A 20812-nucleotide genomic window follows, 5' to 3' on the forward strand; every position below is an offset into this window, starting at 1 on the left:
ACAGTCCCATAGAAATACATTCCTATCCCTAACAGTCCCATAGAAATACATTGGAACATTTAAAAATGCATTTTGTTTTTACGCTGCTGAAACAATCCGGAGTGCCAGATGTGTGAAAGGTTCAACCACTGAAGAGGAAATCTTCTCACATGGTTCTGCTTTCCTCCATTGGCCTCATGTGTTGTGCTGTCGACAGTCGACCAACAGATGGCGCCATGCAGCGTGTTTCTGCTCTCTGTCAGTCGCTGGAAAACTGACTAACCGAAAGCTACTAACCGTAGCTAAGTCTTTCAACTTAACCAAGGTGTCGTCCGCGCTACGCTAACCAGGCTAACCAAGGCTACACGATGCTACGCTAAGGCTACACTACACTATGCTAGCCTCGACTACACCAGACTATGCTATGCTACGCTACGCTACCCGGGTGGCGTGGACCAGGTAGCCCTTGGCCTTGATGATGCCGCGGCTCTTGACGATGATGGCGTAGCGCAGGACCCAGCGGAGGCGCCACGCCGACGCCGCGTCACAGCCGTCGCGGTCGGGGTCGCCGTGGGACGCCGTTGCTAACGCCGCGCTCTCACGGAGCGCCTCCTGGAAGCCCGCCGACGTGATGAGCTCTGGAAGACGACAGAGAGACAGACAGGTTAGAGAAAGACAGGTTAGGGGGAGAGAGACAGGTCAAAGACAGACAGACAGCTCAGAGGGAGAGGGGGGAGGGAGAGAGAGAGAGACAGGTTAGAGGGGAGACAGACATGTCAAAGACAGACAGATAGACAGACGGGTCAGAGAGAGAGAGACAGCGCCTCCTGGAAGCCCGCCGCCGAGATAAGCTCTGGAAGGAGAGAGAGAGAGAGAGAGACAGGTTAGAGGGAGAGACAGACATGGAAAGAGAGGGAGAGAGAGAGAGAGACAGGTTAGAGGGAGAGACAGACATGGAAAGAGAGGGAGGGAGAGAGAGAGACAGGTCAGAGAGAGACAGACAGCTCAGATGAAGAGGGAGGTTAGGTTAGAGGGGGGACAGACAGGTCAGAGAGAGACAGACAGGTCAGGGACAGAGAGAGAGAAAGAGAGACAGACAGACAGACACCCCCAGACAAATTGATCACAGACAGACAGATCACAGACAGACACCCACCTTTGGGGTCGTTGTGGGTCAGTAGCTGGACCCCCGCCTGCTTGGCATACGCCGTCAGATCGGGGGGCATCACACAACAGGACGCTGGAGGTTGACCTGGTTGCTGATGGGCTTCACCTTGGATACGGGAGAGAGAGAGACAGGTCAGAGAGACAGACAGGTCAGGGACAGAGAGACAGACAGGCCATCAGATCGGGGGGCATCACAGAACAGGACGCCAGGTTGACCTGGTTACTGGTGGGCTTCACCTTGGATACGGAAGAGAGAGAGACAGGTCAAGGAGAGACAGACAGGTCAGGGACAGAGAGACATACAGGCCATCAGATCGGGGGGCATCACACAACAGGACGCCAGGTTGACCTGATTACTGGTGGTCTTCACCTTGGATACGGGGGAGAGAGAGAGAGAGAGAGAGAGACAGGTCAGGGACAGACAGACAGGTCAGGGACAGAGAGAGAGAGACAGACAGACAGACACTGTTAACTGCTTGGTTGGGACAGAGAGAGAGAGACAGGACAGGGACAGAGAGAAAGAGAGAGAGAGAAAGAGAGACAGACAGTTGGCGTACGCACTCAGTTTGAACTGGTTACTGGTGGGGTTTCACCTTGGACATGGAGAGAGAGACAGACAGGTCAGGGAGAGACAGATACCCCCAGCACAGGACAGACAGACAGACAGTTCAGAGACAGAGACAGACACCCACCTGGGCCCAGTCGTAGCGCTCCTCCAGGAGGCCCTTGTCCAGGACAGACAGACAGATCAGACAGACAGACACCCACCTGGTCCCAGTCGTACAACTCCTCCAGGAGGCCCTTGTCCAGGACAGACAGACAGATCAGACAGACAGACACCCACCTGGGCCCAGTCGTAGCGCTCCTCCAGGAGGCCCTTGTCCAGGACAGACAGACAGATCAGACAGACAGACACCCACCTGGTCCCAGTCGTACAACTCCTCCAGGAGGCCCTTGTCCAGGACAGACAGACAGGTCAGGGATAGAGCGAGAGAGAGAGAGAGACAGACAGACAGACACACACACCGTCCAGGACAAACAGACAGGCCAGAGAAAGACAGACAGACACCCACCTGGGCCCAGTTGTGCAGCTCCTCCAGGAGGCCCTTGTCCAGGTCCGACGTCCCGATGGCGACCACCTTCCCGGACGCCACCAGCGTTTCCAAGAAAACCCATGCCGGCTGCAGGTCCGAGAGGGTCTGGGGGGCGTGGTCGGCCCCCGGGGGGGGGGGGGGGCGGGGGGGGGGCGCCAGGATGACCGAGTCGAGTTGGGAGAGGGCGAGAGTGAGACAGGCTGTTGGGGGGGAGGGAGACAGGTTAGGGAGAGAAAGACAGGTTAGAGGTCCGAGAGGGTCTGGGTGTGGGGGGGGGGGGGGATGTTGTCCTCCTGGTCGACAGGGCGAGGGTGAGACAGGCTGTGGAGGAGAGAGACAAACAGGTAAAGAGAGAGACAGACAGGCAGGCAGCCAAACAGACAGACAGCCAAACAGGCAGACAGCCAGCCAGCCAGCCAAACAAACAGACAGACAAGCAGACAGCCAAACAGGCAGACAGACAGACAAACAGGCAGGACTCACCCATGTCGACAGCCTGCCTGATGGACGACTGGTCCGACTCGCACAGGAACAGCTTGACTGCAACGACAACGTTAGCGTGGGTTAGCCTAGGTTAGCCTGTGTTAGCATGTGCTGGTGTCATTTGTTAGCCTGTGTTAACGTGGGTTAGCGTTGGTTAGCCTGGGTTAGCCTGTGTTAGCATGTGCTGGTGTCATTTGTTAGCCTGTGTTAACGTGTGGTCGCGTCGTGTGTAATCATGGGCTGGTATCGTTTGTTAGCCCTGGGTTAGCGTGTGTTATCGTGGTGCGTGTGAGCCGGTGTTAGCATGCACTAGCATTTATTAGCATGTGTTATCGTGGTGTGTGTTAGCGTGCGGCAGCATGTGGTGGCGGTATCATGTGTTAGCCTGCGTGAGCCTGCCTTAGCCTGCGTTAACCTGTCTTACCCTGCATTAGCGTAGCGTTAGCCTGCGTTAGCTTGTCGTAGCGTACCAGACACCTTCAGCTCCTCCCTCTCCTCCGGTGTGATGGTGGCCTCGGCCGCCTGGGGGGTGGAGCAGTCCAGGACGTCAGACTCCTGGAGAGACAGACAGGTTAGAGACAGACAGGTTAGAGAAAGACAGGTGAGAGAGAGACAGGTAAACAGACAGACAGGTTAGAGAGAGAGAGACAGACAGGTCAGAGAGAGAGAGACAGACAAGCATGATGGTGGCCTCGGCCGCATGGGGGGTGGAGCAGTCCAGGACGTCAGACTCCTGGAGAGACAGACAGGTCAGAGAGAGAGACACAGGTAAACAGACAGACAGGTTAGAGAGAGAGAGACAAGTTAGAGACAGACAGACAGAGAGACAGACAGGCGTGATGGCCTCGGCCGCGTGGGGGGTGGAACAGTCTAGGACGTCAGACTCCTGGAGAGACAGACAGGTCTGAGAGACAGACAGGTTCAGGACAGACAGATTACAGAAAGACAGCCAGGCGTGCCTGGGAGGGGGGAGCAGTCCAGGTTAGAGACAGACCAGACTAGTCGAACTAGAGAGAGGGAGAGAAAGAGAGAGAGATTAGCTGACCTCAGCAGAACCTCCCTCCCTCCCTGTTCAACCCTCCCCCCCAAACCTGCCTCCCCCCCGTCTCCCTGCCTGTGTGTGTGTCTGTGTGAGTGTGTCTGTGTATGTCTGTGTGAGTGTGTGTATGTCTGTATGAGTGTGTGAGTGTGTGTGTGTGTGTCTGTGTGTATGTGAGTGTGTGTGTGTCTTCCTCTCTCTCTCCCTGTCTCAGGAGCACCCACCCACACACACACACACACACACACACACGTTGTCACTTGACTCACTAAACATTGACGCCTCTGGGCATGTGTGTGTATGTGTGAGTGTCTGTGTGAGTGTGTGTCTGTCTGTGTGAGTGTGCGTATGTGTGAGTGTGTGTGTGTGTCTCCCTCTCTCTCTCCCTGTCTCAGGAGCACCCACCCACACACACACACACACACACACACACACACGTTGTCACTTGACTCACTAAACATTGACGCCTCTGGGCATGTGTGTGTGTCTGTGTGTGTCTGTGTGAGTGAGTGTCTGTGTGAGTGTGTGTGTGTGTGTGTCTGTGTGTTGTGATGGCCCAGCCGGTGAGCAGTGCCCCACAGAGACACCTGGTGGCCACAAGGGGGAGGCAAAGGCAGCCATGGGGTGTCGTGCTGGATGGGAGGTACTATCCCAGTTCTATGTCCTGGAGACTCCGCCACCAATCAGATGACTCAGCTCACCGCTCACAGGTGCGCTGAGTCAGCTCGGCGATCCTGAGGCCTTTTAAACTCCCCAGGACAAGCTGAAGACAGACTGGCTGGAGGAACGAGTCGAGACCAGACACCCGCTAAGCCAGTCTCATAAGCCAAACGGGAGAGAAAGCCTGGAAGACGGAGAGGAACCCCCCAACCGACCGGAGGAAGAGGTCAGTGAAAGGGACCCGATATCCCACTAACTTTGGCCTGTCTCTCTTTCTCTCTCTCTGACGACAAGAAGAACCCGGCGGAGCGCCGTAGCGCCAACCGCCAACCCGGTGAAGATTTGAGTTGCCTTTCGCCTCTCCCTTTTCCCCGCACCTTAGAAATAAAACCCTACGTTGATTTCACCGCAACCCCTGTTTCCGCCTGTTTCTATTCTCATTGGTTGACCCGCTGTTGCGCCTGTCGACCAGGCTCCCACAGTGTGTCTGTGTGAGTGAGTGTGTGTGTCTGTGTGAGTGTGTCTGTCTGTGTGTGTGTGTGTGTGTGTGTGTGTGTCTCCCTCTCTCTCACACACACACACACACACACACGTTGTCACTTGACTCACTAAACATTGACGCCTCTGGGCGCGCGTGTGTGTGGGTGTGCGTGTGTGTGTGTGTGTGGAGCATCCAGAGAGAGACGAAGGAAAGGAGGGAGGGAAGGAAGGAAGGAAGGAAGGAAGAGAGGGATGAGTCTCACCTTCTCCTCCGCCGACAGTAAGGAAAGAAGAGAGGAAACAGGAAAGGAGGGAAGGGAATGAGGGAGAGAAGGAGAGAGAGAGAGATAGACAGGAGGGAGGGAGGGAAGGAAGGAAGGAAGGAAGGAAGAGAGGGATGAGTCTCACCTTCTCCTCCGCCGACAGTAAGGAAAGAAGAGAGGAAACAGGAAAGGAGGGAAGGGAAGGAGGGAGAGAAGGAGGGAGGGAAGGAGAGAGAGAGAGAGACAGGAGGGAGGGAGGGAGGGAGGGGAGAAGGAGGGAGAGAGACAGGAGGGAGGGAGGGAGGGAGAGAGACAGGAGGGAGGGAAGGAGGGAGAGAGACAGGAGGGAGGGAGGGAGGGAGAGAGAGAGACAGGAGGGAAGGAAGGAGAGAGAGAGAGACAGGAGGGAGGGGAGAAGGAGGGGAGAAGGAGGGAGAGAGAGAGACAGGAGGGAAGGAGGGAGAGAGAGACAGGAGGGAGGGAGGGAGGGAGGGAGAGAAGGAGAGAGAGAGAGAGACAGGAGGGAGGGAGAGAAGGAAAGAAGGAGGGAGGGAGGGAGAGAGACAGGAGGGAGGGAAGGAGGGAGGGAGAGAGACAGGAGGGAGGGAGAGACAGGAGGGAAGGAAGTAAAGAAGACAAGAAAGGAGGGAAGGAAGAGAGAGACAGGAGGAAAGGAGGGAGGGAAGGAGGGAGAGAGAGAGAGACAGGAAAGGAGGGAGGGAGGGAGGGAGAGAAGAGAGGGATGAGTCTCACCTTCTCCCCGGCCGACGGCGTCTCGGAGGACCAGTCACTCAGCGTGGCGCGGATACAGTCCTGGAGCTACGGCAACAACAGACAGACAGGTCAGATGGAGAGACAGACAGGTCAGAGACAAACAGACGGACAGACAGACAGGTAAGAGACTGACAGACAGACAGACAGACAAACAGATAGACAGACAGATAAGACAGAGGGACAGACAGGTCAGAGACAGACAGACAGTGTGAGTGTGTGTGTGTCTGTATGTGAGTGTGTATGTGTCTCCCTCTCTCTCTCCCTGTCTCAGGAGCACCCACCCACACACACACACACACACACACACACACACACGTTGTCACTTGACTCACTAAACGTTGACGCCTCGGGAGGGAGGGAGGGAGGGAGGGGAGAAGGAAGGGAGAAGGAGGGAGAGAGAGAGACAGGAGGGAGGGAAGGAGGGAGAGAGACAGGAGGCGTGTGTTATCATGGTGCGTGTGAGCCGGTGTTAGCATGCGGTAGCATTTATTAGCATGTGTTATCGTGGTGTGTGTTAGCGTGCGGCAGCATGTGGTGGCGGTATCATGTGTTAGCCTGCGTTAGCCTGCGTGAGCCTGCGTTAACCTGTCTTACCCTGCATTAGCGTAGCGTTAGCCTGCGTTAGCTTGTCGTAGTGTACCAGACACCTTCAGCTCCTCCCTCTCCTCCGGTGTGATGGTGGCCTCGGCCGCCTGGGGGGTGGAGCAGTCCAGGACGTCAGACTCCTGGAGAGACAGACAGGTTAGAGACAGACAGGTTAGAGTGAGAGAGAGACAGGTAAACAGACAGACAGGTTAGAGAGAGAGACAGACAGGTCAGAGAGAGAGAGACAGACAGGCGTGATGGTGGCCTCGGCCGCCTGGAGGGTGGAGCAGTCCAGGACGTCAGACTCCTGGAGAGACAGACAGGTCAGAGAGAGAGACACAGGTAAACAGACAGACAGGTTAGAGAGAGAGAGACAAGTTAGAGACAGACAGACAGAGAGACAGACAGGCGTGATGGCCTCGGCCGCGTGGGGGGTGGAACAGTCTAGGACGTCAGACTCCTGGAGAGACAGACAGGTCTGAGAGAGAGACAGGTTCAGGACAGACAGATTACAGAAAGACAGCCAGGCGTGCCTGGGAGGGGGGAGCAGTCCAGGTTAGAGACAGACCAGACGAGTCGAACTAGAGAGAGGGAGAGAAAGAGAGAGAGATTAGCTGACCTCAGCAGAACCTCCCTCCCTCCCTGTTCAACCCTCCCCCCCAAACCTGCCTCCCCCCCGTCTCCCTGCCTGTGTGTGTGTCTGTGTGAGTGTGTCTGTGTGTGTCTGTGTGAGTGTGTGTATGTCTGTGTGAGTGTGTGAGTGTGTGTGTGTGTGTCTGTGTGTATGTGAGTGTGTGTGTGTCTTCCTCTCTCTCTCCCTGTCTCAGGAGCACCCACCCACACACACACACACACACACACGTTGTCACTTGACTCACTAAACATTGACGCCTCTGGGCATGTGTGTGTATGTGTGAGTGTGTGTGTGAGTGTGTGTCTGTCTGTGTGAGTGTGCGTATGTGTGAGTGTGTGTGTGTGTCTCCCTCTCTCTCTCCCTGTCTCAGGGGCACACACACACACACACACACACACACACACACACACACACACACACACGTTGTCACTTGACTCACTAAACATTGACGCCTCTGGGCATGTGTGTGTGTGTCTGTGTGTGTCTGTGTGAGTGAGTGTGTGTGTGAGTGTGTGTGTGTGTGTGTCTGTGTGTTGTGATGGCCCAGCCGGTGAGCAGTGCCCCACAGAGACACCTGGTGGCCACAAGGGGGAGGCAAAGGCAGCCATGGGGTGTCGTGCTGGATGGGAGGTACTATCCCAGTTCTATGTCCTGGAGACTCCGCCACCAATCAGATGACTCAGCTCACCGCTCACAGGTGCGCTGAGTCAGCTCGGCGATCCTGAGGCCTTTTAAACTCCCCAGGACAAGCTGAAGACAGACTGGCTGGAGGAACGAGTCGAGACCAGACACCCGCTAAGCCAGTCTCATAAGCCAAACGGGAGAGAAAGCCTGGAAGACGGAGAGGAACCCCCCAACCGACCGGAGGAAGAGGTCAGTGAAAGGGACCCGATATCCCACTAACTTTGGCCTGTCTCTCTCTCTCTCTCTCTGACAACAAGAAGAACCTGGCGGAGCGCCGTAGCGCCAACCGCCAACCCGGTGAAGATTTGAGTTGCCTTTCGCCTCTCCCTTTTCCCCGCACCTTAGAAATAAAACCCTACGTTGATTTCACCGCAACCCCTGTTTCCGCCTGTTTCTATTCTCATTGGTTGACCCACTGTTGCGCCTGTCGACCAGGCTCCCACAGTGTGTCTGTGTGAGTGAGTGTGTGTGTCTGTGTGAGTGTGTCTGTCTGTCTATCTGTGTGTGTGTGTGTGTGTGTGTCTCCCTCTCTCTCTCTCACACACACACGTTGTCACTTGACTCACTAAACATTGACGCCTCTGGGCGCGCGTGTGTGTGGGTGTGCGTGTGTGTGTGGAGCATCCAGAGAGAGACGAAGTAAAGGAGGGAGGGAAGGAAGGAAGGTAGGAAGGAAGGGAGGGAGGGAAGGAAGGAAGGAAGGAAGAGAGGGATGAGTCTCACCTTCTCCTCCGCCGACAGTAAGGAAAGAAGAGAGGAAACAGGAAAGGAGGGAAGGGAATGAGGGAGGGAAGGAGAGAGAGAGAGAGAGACAGGAGGGAGGGAGGGAGGGAGGGGAGAAGGAGGGGAGAAGGAGGGAGAGAGAGAGACAGGAGGGAGAGAGAGAGACAGGAGGGAGGGAAGGAGGGAGAGAGGGAGAGAGACAGGAGGGAGAGAGGGAGGGAGAGACAGGAGGGAAGGAAGGAAGGAAGACAGGAAAGGAGGGAGAGAAGGAGGGAGGGAAGGAGGGAGAGACAGGAGGGAGAGAAGGAGAGAGAGACAGGAGGGAGGGAGGGAGAGAAGGGGGGAGGGAAGGAGAGAGAGAGAGAGACAGGAGGGAGGGAGAGAAGGAAAGAAGGAGGGAGGGAGGGAGGGAGAGAGACAGGAGGGAGGGAAGGAGGGAGGGAGAGAGACAGGAGGGAGGGAGAGACAGGAGGGAAGGAAGTAAGGAAGACAAGAAAGGAGGGAAGGAAGAGAGAGACAGGAAAGGAGGGAGGGAGGGAGGGAGAGAAGAGAGGGATGAGTCTCACCTTCTCCCCGGCCGACGGCGTCTCAGAGGACCAGTCACTCAGCGTGGCGCGGATACAGTCCTGGAGCTACGGCAACAACAGACAGACAGGTCAGATGGAGAGACAGACAGGTCAGAGACAGACAGACAGACAGGTCAGAGACTGACAGACAGACAGACAGACAGAGGGACAGACAGGTCAGAGACAGACAGACAGACAGTGTGAGTGTGTGTGTGTATGTCTGTGTGAGTGTGTGTGTGTGTGTGTATGTCTGTGTGTGTGTGTGTGTGTGTATGTGAGTGTGTATGTGTCTCCCTCTCTCTCTCCCTGTCTCAGGAGCACCCACACACACACACACACACACGTTGTCACTTGACTCACTAAACATTGACGCGCGTGTGTGTGTGTGTGTGTGTGTCTGTGTGTGTGTGTGTGTGTGTGTGTGTGTCTCCCTCTCTCTCACACACACACACATTGTCACTTGACTCACTAAACATTGACGCCTCTGGGCGCGCGTGTGTGTGGGTGTGCGTGTGTGTGTGTGTGGAGCATCCAGAGAGAGACGAAGGAAGGAAGGAAGGAAGGAAGAGAGGGATGAGTCTCACCTTCTCCTCCGCCGACAGTAAGGAAAGAAGACAGGAAACAGGAAAGGAGGGAAGGGAATGAGGGAGAGAAGGAGAGAGAGAGAGAGACAGGAGGGAGGGAGGGAGGGAGGGAGGGGAGAAGGAGGGGAGAAGGAGGGAGAGAGAGAGACAGGAGGGAGGGAAGGAGGGAGAGAGGGAGAGAGACAGGAGGGAGGGAGGGAGAGACAGGAGGGAAGGAAGGAAGGAAGACAGGAAAGGAGGGAAAGAAGAGAGAGACAGGAGGAAAGGAGGGAGGGAAGGAGGGAGAGAGAGAGAGACAGGAAAGGAGGGAGGGAGAGAAGAGAGGGATGAGTCTCACCTTCTCCCCGGCCGACGGCGTCTCGGAGGACCAGTCACTCAGCGTGGCGCGGATACAGTCCTGGAGCTACGGCAACAACAGACAGACAGGTCAGATGGAGAGACAGACAGGTCAGAGAGAAACAGACAGACAGACAGATAGACAGACAGATAAGACAGAGGGACAGACAGGTCAGAGACAGCATGGCGCGGATACAATCCTGGAGCTGGAGGGCAACAAAAGACATACAGGTCAGACAGACAGACAGAGAGAGACAGGTCAGATAGAGAGACAGACAGGTCAGAGACAGCGTGGCGCGGATATAATCCTGGAGCTGAACGGCAACAACAGGTCAGACAGACAGACAGAAAATGACAATAAAACGACATATTTAGTATTTATTTAATCACATTCATAATACACACACACACACACACACACGGTCAGTTCGTTAGAGCCAGTTAGCATTCGCCTTTAGCACCCCGTCAACACTGCACTCTGTAGGTAAATTCGTTAGCCCCGTTAGCATTAGCCTTTAGCACCCCGTCAACACTGCACTCGGTAGGTAAATTCGTTAGCCCCGTTAGCATTAGCCTTTAGCACCCCGTCAACACTGCACTCTGTAGGTAAATTCGTTAGCCCCGTTAGCATTAGCCTTTAGCACCCCGTCAACACTGCACTCGGTAGGTAAATTCGTTAGCTTCGTTAGCCCCGTTAGCATTAGCCTCTAGCCTCCCGACCCCCCCCCCGCCCTTCTTACCTCCTCACTCGGGGACGACGGACACTTCTTCTTCAGCCGGCTCCGGTTGACGAGGTTCCCGGTGTGGAGGTTGAGCGTCGTGGCCCGGGTCAGAAACGAGGTCCGGGTACCGGTACCAGAGGAGGAGCCGGAGGAGCCGGTCCCAGAGCCGCCGGAGGAGCCGGTCCCAGAGCCGCCGGAGGAGCCGGTCCCAGAGCCGCCGGAGGAGACGGTCCCAGAGCCGCCGGAGGAGCCGCCGGAGGAGACGGTCCCAGAGCCGCCGAAGGAGCCGGTATAGGAGACGGTACCACCGGGGGAGACGGTCCCAGAGCCGCCGGAGGAGACGGTCCCAGAGCCGCCGGAGGAGACGGTCCCAGAGCCGCCGGAGGAGACGGTCCCAGAGCCGCCGGAGGAGCCGCCGGAGGAGACGGTCCCAGAGCCGCCGAAGGAGCCGGTATAGGAGACGGTACCACCGGGGGAGACGGTCCCAGAGCCGCCGGAGGAGCCGGTAGAGGAGACGGTACCACCGGGGGAGACGGTCCCAGAGGACCCGCTACGAGTACCAGAGGAGCCGCCGGTGTCGGTGGTTTCCATGGTGTCTGTCTCCCCTTCTCTCGTAAAGAAGAAGTAAATGTCGTAAAGATATAATAATAATAATAATAATAAAAAGATATCGTAAAATGAGGGAGGGGTGGGGTTGTCTAGCAACGAGGAACAGTTGGTGGGTTTGAGGGAATGTCGTAAAGGAAAAGAAAATGTCGGAAAGGGACGGGATATGGTGGGTTACCTAGCAACGAGGGGGTGGGGAGAGTGTGTGTGTGGTTTGAAGGACTGTCGTAAAAATATTTTTTCAAAACAAATACGAACGGTGGAGGGAAAGGGGGGGGGGTTGCCTAGCAACGAGGGGGTGGGTTTGAAGGAATGTCGAGTAATGATGACACGACGCGTTTCCACACACACACACACACACGGTCAGTTCGTTAGAGCCAGTTAGCATTAGCCTTTAGCACCCCGTCAACACTGCACTCGGTAGGTAAATTCGTTAGCTTCGTTAGTTAGCCCCGTTATCATTAGCCTCAGAGCCGGTAGAAGAGACGGTACCACCGGGGGAGACGGTCCCAGAGGACCCGCTACGAGTACCAGAGGAGCCGCCGGTGTCGGTGGTGGTGGTGGTTTCCATGGTGTCTGTCTCCCCTTCTCTCGTAAAGAAGAAGTAAATGTCGTAAAGATATAATAATAATAATAATAATAATAATAATAATAATAATAATAATAGTAAATGTCGTAAAATAAGGGAGGTTGGTGTGTTTGAGGGAATGTCGTAAAGGAAAAGAAAATGTCGGAAAGGGACGGGATATGGTGGGTTACCTAGCAACGAGGGGGTGGGGAGAGTGTGTGGTTTGAAGGAGTTTCATAAAACATTTTTTTCTAACAAATGTCGTAAAATACGAACGGTGGAGGGAAAAGGGGGGGGGTTGCCTAGCAACGAGGAGGTGGGTTTGAAGAGCCAAACTACATGGTTCTACTAGCCCTAGGGTTAGGGTCAGGGTTAAGGGTTAAAGTTAACTCATCCCCTAGGGTCAGGGTTTAGGGTTAGGGTCAGGGTCAGGGTTAGAGTTAGGGTTAGGGTCAGGGTCAGAGTCAGGTTCAGGGTCAGAGTTAGGGTTAGGGTTAGGGTCAGAGTCAGGGTCAGGGTCAGGGTTAGAGTCAGGGTTAGGGTCAAGGTTAACTCGTCTCCTAGGCCTGTCTGCACAATGTTCTATTACACTGATGTTCTATTACACTGTTCTATTACACTGATGTTCTATTACACTGTTCTATTACACTGATGTTCTATTACACTGTTCCATTATAAAAGATCTGTTATGTTATAAAGAATATTTCAGGTTCAATTTCTGGGTTTTTAGGATTCAGTGCTTATTGCTAACTGGCTGGATTCTAATCTCTCTGTTGTTGTAATACTAGTAAATGACCACCAGGTGGTGCCCCCATCTGAGGGCTAGAGGTCTGGGGGATAGGGTTCTGGGGGTCTGGGGGTCTGGAGGTCTGGGGTCTGGGGTCAGAGGTACTGCAGGGGACAGGTGAAGTCTTCTCATGAGAGCCATGCCTCCCATGGCAGGGAGCGGTACTGCAGGGGACAGGTGAAGTCTTCTCATGAGAGCCATGCCTCCCATGGCAAGGAGCGGTACTGCAGGGGACAGGTGAAGTCTTCTCATGAGAGCCATGCCTCCCATGGCCGGGAGCGGTACTGCAGGGGACAGGTGAAGTCTTCTCATGAGAGCCATGCCTCCCATGGCAGGGAGCGGTACTGCAGGGGACAGGTGAAGTCTTCTCATGAGAGCCATGCCTCCCATGGCAGGGAGCGGTACTGCAGGTGACAGGTGAAGTCTTCTCATGAGAGCCATGCCTCCCATGGCAGGGAGAGGTACTGCAGGGGACAGGTGAAGTCTTCTCATGAGAGCCATGCCTGCCATGGCAGGGAGCGGTACTGCAGGGGACAGGTGAAGTCTTCTCATGAGAGCCATGCCTCCCACAGCCCACAGACAGAGAGGAGAAAAGCAGCCTGCACCTTGGCTGCCCCTCACAATGTCACATGATGCATAGATATTACTGTACTAGATGATTACTATATAAAAATGAAGGAATACATGGAAAGTGAAGTTCAGAACATGTACAGCGCCTTCTGAAGGTATTCAGACCCCTTCACTTTTTACACATTTTCTTGTGTTATAGAGTAAATTTGAAATGGATTCAATTTAAAGAATTTGCCATCAATCCACACACAATACCCCAGAATGACAAAGCGAAAACACGATTTTTGACATTTCAGTACATTTATTAAAAGTGAAATACAAAAATACCTCATGGACAGAAATATTCAGACTTTTTGCTTTGACAGTCTTAAAATTAGTTAAAATGCAAAAATGTCATCAACAAATCACTCAATAAGTTGAATTGAGTCCATCTTAATGCAAGGATAATAATTCATGTCATTTCGGAATGAATATCTTTGTTTTTATAGGGTCTCTGATTTGCATAGGAATCAATTACACACTGTGTAGATTAGGATGTTCTGAAGACACTGTCCATATTGTACTGACAGAGAAGGAGAGCTGTCTTCACATCCACTCCCTGCTATCTTACACACAGCAACGTAATCCAGCATCACAACTCAAACACCCAATCTAACCAACTCTTATATACATACAGACACTCTCTCCTGTGTTATTCTCAGAGTTCATCATCAGTCTGATTTGATCATCTAATCATTCATCTGGATTGTTTCACTATCAGTTGCATTTCCTACTTCTGCTTTGTCAGTCTATTGCACTTTTTCACACATTTCACAATGAGCAAATAACCATCTGGTTCTCATCAACGGCTGTAGCCCTAAACACTACATACAGTGTGATCTCCCTGAGACTAGTTTCCACAGGGTCACTGAACAGCCATCGCTCCAAAGCCTAAACCCTGGGTAGAGGGGCTCAGTGAATGTGGAGTGGAATGTGTGCAGGAGGGTCCGTGTGTCAGAGGAGACCCTGTAGAAGGACAGAGTGCCGGCCGGCCAGTCCAGATACACTCCTACTCTGTGGGAGCCAGAGGAGGGGACAGGTATGACAGTCTCCTCATCATTGTGCCAGGTGGAGTAACTGTTACCAGAGCAGTACAGACTCCAGGACTTGTCATTGTATCCCAACAAACAGTCATGACCCCATCCTCTCCTGCTGATTCCTTTATATGTCACTCCTAAGAAAGCTCCTCCCCCACTACACTCTACCTCCCAGTAATGGCGCCCAGTCAGACCCTCTCTACACAGCACCTGTGGCCAGTAGTCAAATCTCTCTGGGTGATCAGGATACGGCTGCTCCTCTCTCCCCCGTGTCACCTTTCTGTTCTCCTCAGTCAGAGAGAGGAGTCTGTGTGCTGTGTTTGGGTCCAGTGTGAGCTCACAGGCATCTGATTGAGAGGGCAAAAATAATCATCAAATCAATACAATTGAATAACTTACAATATTCACAATGTGATCTTGTTATGGTAACATTCTTTTTCTCTTCACAACACTCTTCACAAAATATTACTTGAATTAATTGAAATTGTTTTACAAGGGATACAACTAATTCACATTAACTAATATTTTAGATTTACATATGAATACAATACTGGTGCTCTGTTTGAACTCTGCTGTACCCTGGTTCTTGAGTAATATCACAGTCCTATTCTCTACAGCCTTGGTGACTTACATTTGATCAGCCCAGGTTTGAGCCTGCACTCTCCACCATGGTCCACACTATATCAACCACAGAAGAACCCACAGAGGTTGGATGACACACTCATGATCATGTGGAAAATAGATACTGTGCATTCATCTCATTGATACGTCCAGCCACATATTCAGCCTTTACCTGAGTGTCTGTAGTTTACAGAGTGGATCTTTCTGTACAGCAGAGAGCAGCGCCAGTCCTGAGTCTCCTGGGTGATTGTAGCTGAGGTCCAGCTCTCTCAGGTGGGAGGGCTTAGACCTCAGAGCTGAAGCCAGAGAAACACAGCCTTCCTCTGGGACTCCACAGAATGACAACCTGGGGAAATAGTGTCACTCCATCTGATATCAAGAATCTGATTATTCCTCTCTAATGTACATGTGCAGCTTTAAATCCTCTTCATTTGCCAGTTGAAAGACCACATGTGAATGAGGAATACAAATAAATACATGCAGACAAACGATCACAGAGCGTGCAGACAGAGCAGCCCCCCATCCCACCTCACACACACACACACACACACACACACACACACACACACACACACACACAGACACACACATGCACACACTATAGTAATTGATTGGAAGATAATGTACATTGTCTGTCTCAATTATTGACCCTTTCAGTGCAAGTATCATTGATTCCATAGAATGATAATGTAACATACACTTAGGAATGATGTGTCTGACAACAAGAATAGTCTCATATCTCACCTCAGTGTCTGTAGTTGACAGTGTGGACTCCCCAGTCCAGCAGAGAGCAGCTTCTCCCCCCCGTCACCTAGATCATTATTACTGAGGTCCAGCTCTCTCAGGTGGCAGGAGTCTGAGCTGAGAGCTGAGGCCAACGCTTCACAGCATCTCTCTGTGAGGTGACATCCATTCAGCCTGAATGAGGAATACAAATAAATACATGAAGCCAAACGATCACTGTGGGGCATTATGATAAGAATTCATGAGTGAGAGTTACAGTTGCGGAAGCAACAGGGGAGCAATTAACCATGGATACATTTGAAGTCACTGGATTTCTACGTCTGGTATAATGAATTTGCTTGCTATTGGGTTAGTGCAGTATTGTGGAGTCCCATGAGCTGATCTAAGGCCAGGTGGGTCAGGATTTGAATAGTGCAAACATATTCAGAGAGTGCAGACAGAGCAGCCCCCCCTGCCACCACACACACACACACACACACACACACACACACACACACACACTATATAGTAATTGATTGGAAGATAATGTACATTGTCTGTCTCAATCATTAAGCCTTTCTGTGCAACTATCATTGATTCCATAGAATGATAATGTAACATACACTTAGGAATGATGCGTCTGGCAACAAGAATAGTCTCAGACCTCACCTCAGTGTCTGTAGTTGGCAGTGTGGACTCCCCAGTCCAGCAGAGAGCAGCTTCTCCCCCCCGTCACCTAGATCATTATAACTGAGGTCCAGCTCTCTCAGGTGGCAGGAGTCTGAGCTGAGAGCTGAGGCCAACGCTTCACAGCATCTCTCTGTGAGGTGACATCCATTCAGCCTGAATGAGGAATACAAATAAATACATGCAGCCAAACGATAACTGTGTTGCATTATGATAAGAATTCATGAGTGAGATTTACAGTTGCTCTTAACAAGGGAGCAATTAACCATGGATACATTTGTAGTGACAGGATTTCTACGTCTGGTATAATGTATTTGCTTGCTATTGGGTTACTGCAGTATTGTGTAGTCCCATGAGCTGATCTAAGGCCAGGTGGGTCAGGATTTCAGGAGAGTAAAGTTATTCAGACAGTGCATTCAGAGCAGCCCCCCCTGCCACCACACACACACGCACACGCGCACACACACGCACACACACACACACACACACACGCACAGACACACAAACACACACACACACAATCACACACACACACACACAGACATACACACACACACACACACACACACAATCACACACACACACACACACACACACACACACACACACACACACACACACACAGACATACACACACAGACATACACACACACAAAAACAAACACACACATTATATAGTAATTGATTGGAAGATAATGTACATTGTCTGTCTCAATCATTGACCATTTCTGTGCAAGTATCATTGATTCCATAGAATGATAATGTAACAGACACTTAGGAATGATGTGTCTGACAACAAGAATAGTCTCAGACCTCACCTCAGTGTCTGTAGTTGACAGTGTGGACTCCTCAGTCCAGCAGAGAGCAGTTTCACCCCCCCGTCACCTAGATCATTATTACTGAGGTCTAGCTCTCTCAGGTGGCAGGAGTCTGAGCTGAGAGCTGAGGCCAACGCTTCACAGCATCTCTCTGTGAGGTCACATCCATTCAGCCTGAATGAGGAATAAATACAAGCATCAAGTCTTTTTAACTCAGAGAAAAATTTACATATGTAATGTGTTCTATCATTTCCAGTTGAATGTCGACGCACCTAATTACAATATAATGACATTTTCGGGATTTTAACATAGAACAACATGTTTTCTAATCATTTAACTTCATTTCAAAGGTGAAATCATCATGTATCCATACTTTTCATGCCTTAAATAATGGATAGAGCTTTCAGTTGGAGATGAGTGGTGAGCTCCTTCCAACTGCACCAACTGTAAACTCACTGGCTAGAGAACTGACTCATTCCACTTTCACTAAAATAAAGCTGACAAACTCATTAGCTGAACTGTGAACACAGCCAGCCATGTTATTATATATGCTACCTATGTTATTTGCTTAATGTCAGACCAAAAGTCTTCATTTGAGCCGCGGTGTGAGTATCCGTGGTAGCGCCAGTGGATTTCGATAGTCTTAAAAACGTCAGGAGTGTATTTCTCCAAACCAGTGTTCAGTACTCCGACTGGAAATGGCTCTTTCTACCTCATTATTGGGAGTCGAGACACAAAGCGACTGAACATGTTGGAGCAAGTCGTATATTTGTGTGTCAATAAAACATGAAACATAAGTGTGCAATCAATTTATGAATGACTTTTGACCATGTGATCAATAACTCAGTTTCTTCCATTTAATCCGTAAATCATAATAAGTGATCACATACTCCATTCATCACCCAAATATCAAAACAGTGTTTTGTCCATCTACTTACAGTGCCGTCTTAGAGGCTGTGACCACTGGCAGCAGCCTCAGAAGACCCTCTTCTGATCTGGAGTACTTCTTCAGGTCAAACACATCCAGCTCCTCTTCTGAAGTCAGTAACACAAAGACCAGAGCTGACCACTGTGCAGGTGAGAGTTTGGCTTCTGAGAGATGTCCTGAGCTCAGGTAGCTTTGGATCTCCTCCACTAGAGAATGGTCATTCAGCTCATTCAGACAGTGGAACAGATTGATGCACCTCTCTGGAGAGGGATTCTCCCTGATCTTCTCCTTGATATACTTGACTGTTTCCACATTGGTCTGTGAGCTGCTTCCTGTCTGTGTCAGAAGGCCTTGTCGGAGATTGGACTGATTGGACTCCAGTGAGAGGCCCAGGAGGAAGCGCAGGAAGAGGTCAAGGTGACCATTCTCACTCTGTAAGGCCTTGTCCACTGCACACTTGTGTAAGTCAAACAGAGGTTTGCGTCTGAGTGATGACCAAAACTTCCAGTGTGAGGATTTGTCCAGTGGATTCTCATTCCTGTTGCTGAATGTGAGGAACACATATAAAGCAGCAAGAAACTCCTGGATGCTCAGATGCACAAAGGTGAACACCGGCCTCCGACTGGTCCTCCCCTCCATCTTAAAGATCTGAGTGCATAAACCTGAGTACACTGACGCCTCTCTGACATGAATGCCACTCGTTCTCAAGTCTTCCTCATAGAAGATCAGATGTCCCTTCTGCAGCTGACGGAATGCCAACTGTCCAAGCTGAAGAATAATTGTTCCTGTGGGAATCTTCTCTTCATTCATTTTGTCAATCTGAGATTCCAGGAAGTCTATGTAGATCTCAGTCAGAGTCTTGGGCATCTCTCCTCTCTCTGCTCCACCCAATAGTCTCTCTAGAACACTGGCTATGAGCCAACAGAACATTGGTATGTGGCACATGATGTGGAGGCTCCTCGATGACTTCACATGGACGATGATTCTTTTGGCCAGGTTCTCATCACTGATTCTTTTCCTGAAGTAGTCCTCCTTCTGTTTTTCATCAAACCCCCGTATCTCTGTCCATTGGTCAATGTACTTTCGGGGAATCTGATTGGCTGCAGCAGGTCGGGAGGTTATCCAGATGAGGGCAGAGGGGAGGAGCTCTCCTGCGATGAGGTTTGTGATCAGGACATCAATGGAGGCCCGCTCTGTCTCGTCTCTCAGAACTTTTTTGAAGTTCAGAGGCAGTCGACTCTCGTCCAGGCCATCAAAGATGAACAGAATATTAGATTCCTTTCCCAGAGTCTTGATTGGTTTCATTTCAGGGAAGGATTCATGAAGCATTTCAATCAGACTGCGGTCTTCTTCTTCTTTGTCAGGATTCATTTGGTGAAAAGGAAGCAGAAACAAGAAATCAATGTGCTTGTTCTCATTTCCTTCTGCCCAGTCCAGAACAGTCTTCTGCACACAGAACGTCTTTCCCACTCCAGCGATGCCAAGCGTCAGCACTTTTTTTTTTTGGTCAGGCCGGGGTTTGAAAATGTTGCTGGTCTTGATGGTCTTTCCTGTGGCTGGGGTTATGGATTGAATACGTGTGACTTCATGCTCAGTACTGACCCCTCCCCAGGCCCCCTCGATCATGTGCAGCTCGGTGTAGGTGTTGTTTAGATCGATGCGAGTACCTTCCGTTGACGTCCCCTCATGTATCTTATTAACCCTCTTCTTGTAAAAGGATTTCAGTTCATCTTGAACTGCAACACAGAGTTCATTCTTCAATATTGTCAATATTGTGATTTTTATCAATATTATTGTGATTACTATCATTGAAATCTAATTCATCATTACCGCTTTTACTAGACCTCAGATGCAGGTTAGAATGTGAATGTGTGTGTGTGTGTGTGTGTGTGTGTGTGTGTGTGTGTGTTGGTATTGTTATTAATCAGAGTGAGTTGCTTTTGCATTCATTTATACAAATTCAGTCTTTTAACTCTGACAACACAAACGTGGAACTGACCTTTATTCCATTTCAGTTTGTCTCGACCTGACAGTTGCTCTGTATCTGGAAAAATCAACAATTCAGTTATTCTTCTATGATATTGTCATCATATCTCATTGTTGTTATACTGATCACTTTTATTATCACTAGTAATCAACCCAATCAACACTATATGATGAGAAGCCAGCTAGAACATGAAAACAGGCACAGTTACAATGTGTTTGTGTGTGTGCCACGGACACAGACGACAACTTTTTCGGCTTTGAGAAGACATCCCAAGATACATCATCGAGGATTAAAGCATGAGACACAGAAGCAGCTACTATAACACTGGCCTGATGAGGATGCAGGGGAAACCTGCTGCTCTTGACTTGGTTGACAATTCTGTGTCACATTCACAATGTACAAAATGGCTGCCATGGGTACGGACATACTTATTTTGACCTTTAAAGCAAAGTCACAAATGGCTGAACAGTATGTATCAGGTGTCATGCTGCCAGAAGCTGTATGCCACTGAAAAAGCCAGCAATTGGTGCATGTGGGATTATTTAAACTTTGGGAGTGAGTTTATCACTTTTTCAATTCAATAACACTCACCCCTCTGAACTCACTCCACAGCGACCCCAGCCGTTGACCTAAGCACACAGTATGGCTTCCTCGTACACAAGCTAACA

General features: G+C 51.0%; 1 protein-coding gene and 1 pseudogene across 2 annotated transcripts in view; both read right to left on the minus strand.

The window, feature by feature from the left end:
• Positions 1-411: 411 nt before the first annotated feature.
• On the minus strand, positions 412-10911 carry LOC310823755 (glutamate--cysteine ligase regulatory subunit-like; annotated as a pseudogene). Its single transcript has 7 exons — positions 10792-10911; positions 5919-5984; positions 3201-3275; positions 2724-2772; positions 2220-2440; positions 1136-1252; positions 412-617 (listed from the first exon to the last, which is right to left on the minus strand). The product of its transcript is annotated as a glutamate--cysteine ligase regulatory subunit-like (transcript).
• Positions 10912-13738: 2827 nt separating this feature from the next.
• LOC310823756 (protein NLRC3-like) overlaps positions 13739-20812 on the minus strand; it is a gene marked incomplete at its 5' end in the record, with an annotated part of 7869 nt that continues 795 nt past the window's right edge. The window contains 8 exons of the mRNA XM_083696601.1: positions 13739-14727; positions 15012-15058; positions 15174-15347; positions 15746-15919; positions 16394-16567; positions 17230-17403; positions 18168-19893; positions 20157-20201. Of these exons, the coding sequence (XP_083552727.1) occupies positions 14168-14727; positions 15012-15058; positions 15174-15347; positions 15746-15919; positions 16394-16567; positions 17230-17403; positions 18168-19893; positions 20157-20201 (3074 nt within the window). The 3' untranslated portion in view covers positions 13739-14167. The remainder of the gene's footprint in view (positions 14728-15011; positions 15059-15173; positions 15348-15745; positions 15920-16393; positions 16568-17229; positions 17404-18167; positions 19894-20156; positions 20202-20812) is intronic.

The sequence above is a fragment of the Argentina silus genome (assembly GCF_951799395.1).
Source record: "Argentina silus genome assembly, chromosome: Y".
NCBI classification, from domain to species: domain Eukaryota; kingdom Metazoa; phylum Chordata; class Actinopteri; order Argentiniformes; family Argentinidae; genus Argentina; species Argentina silus.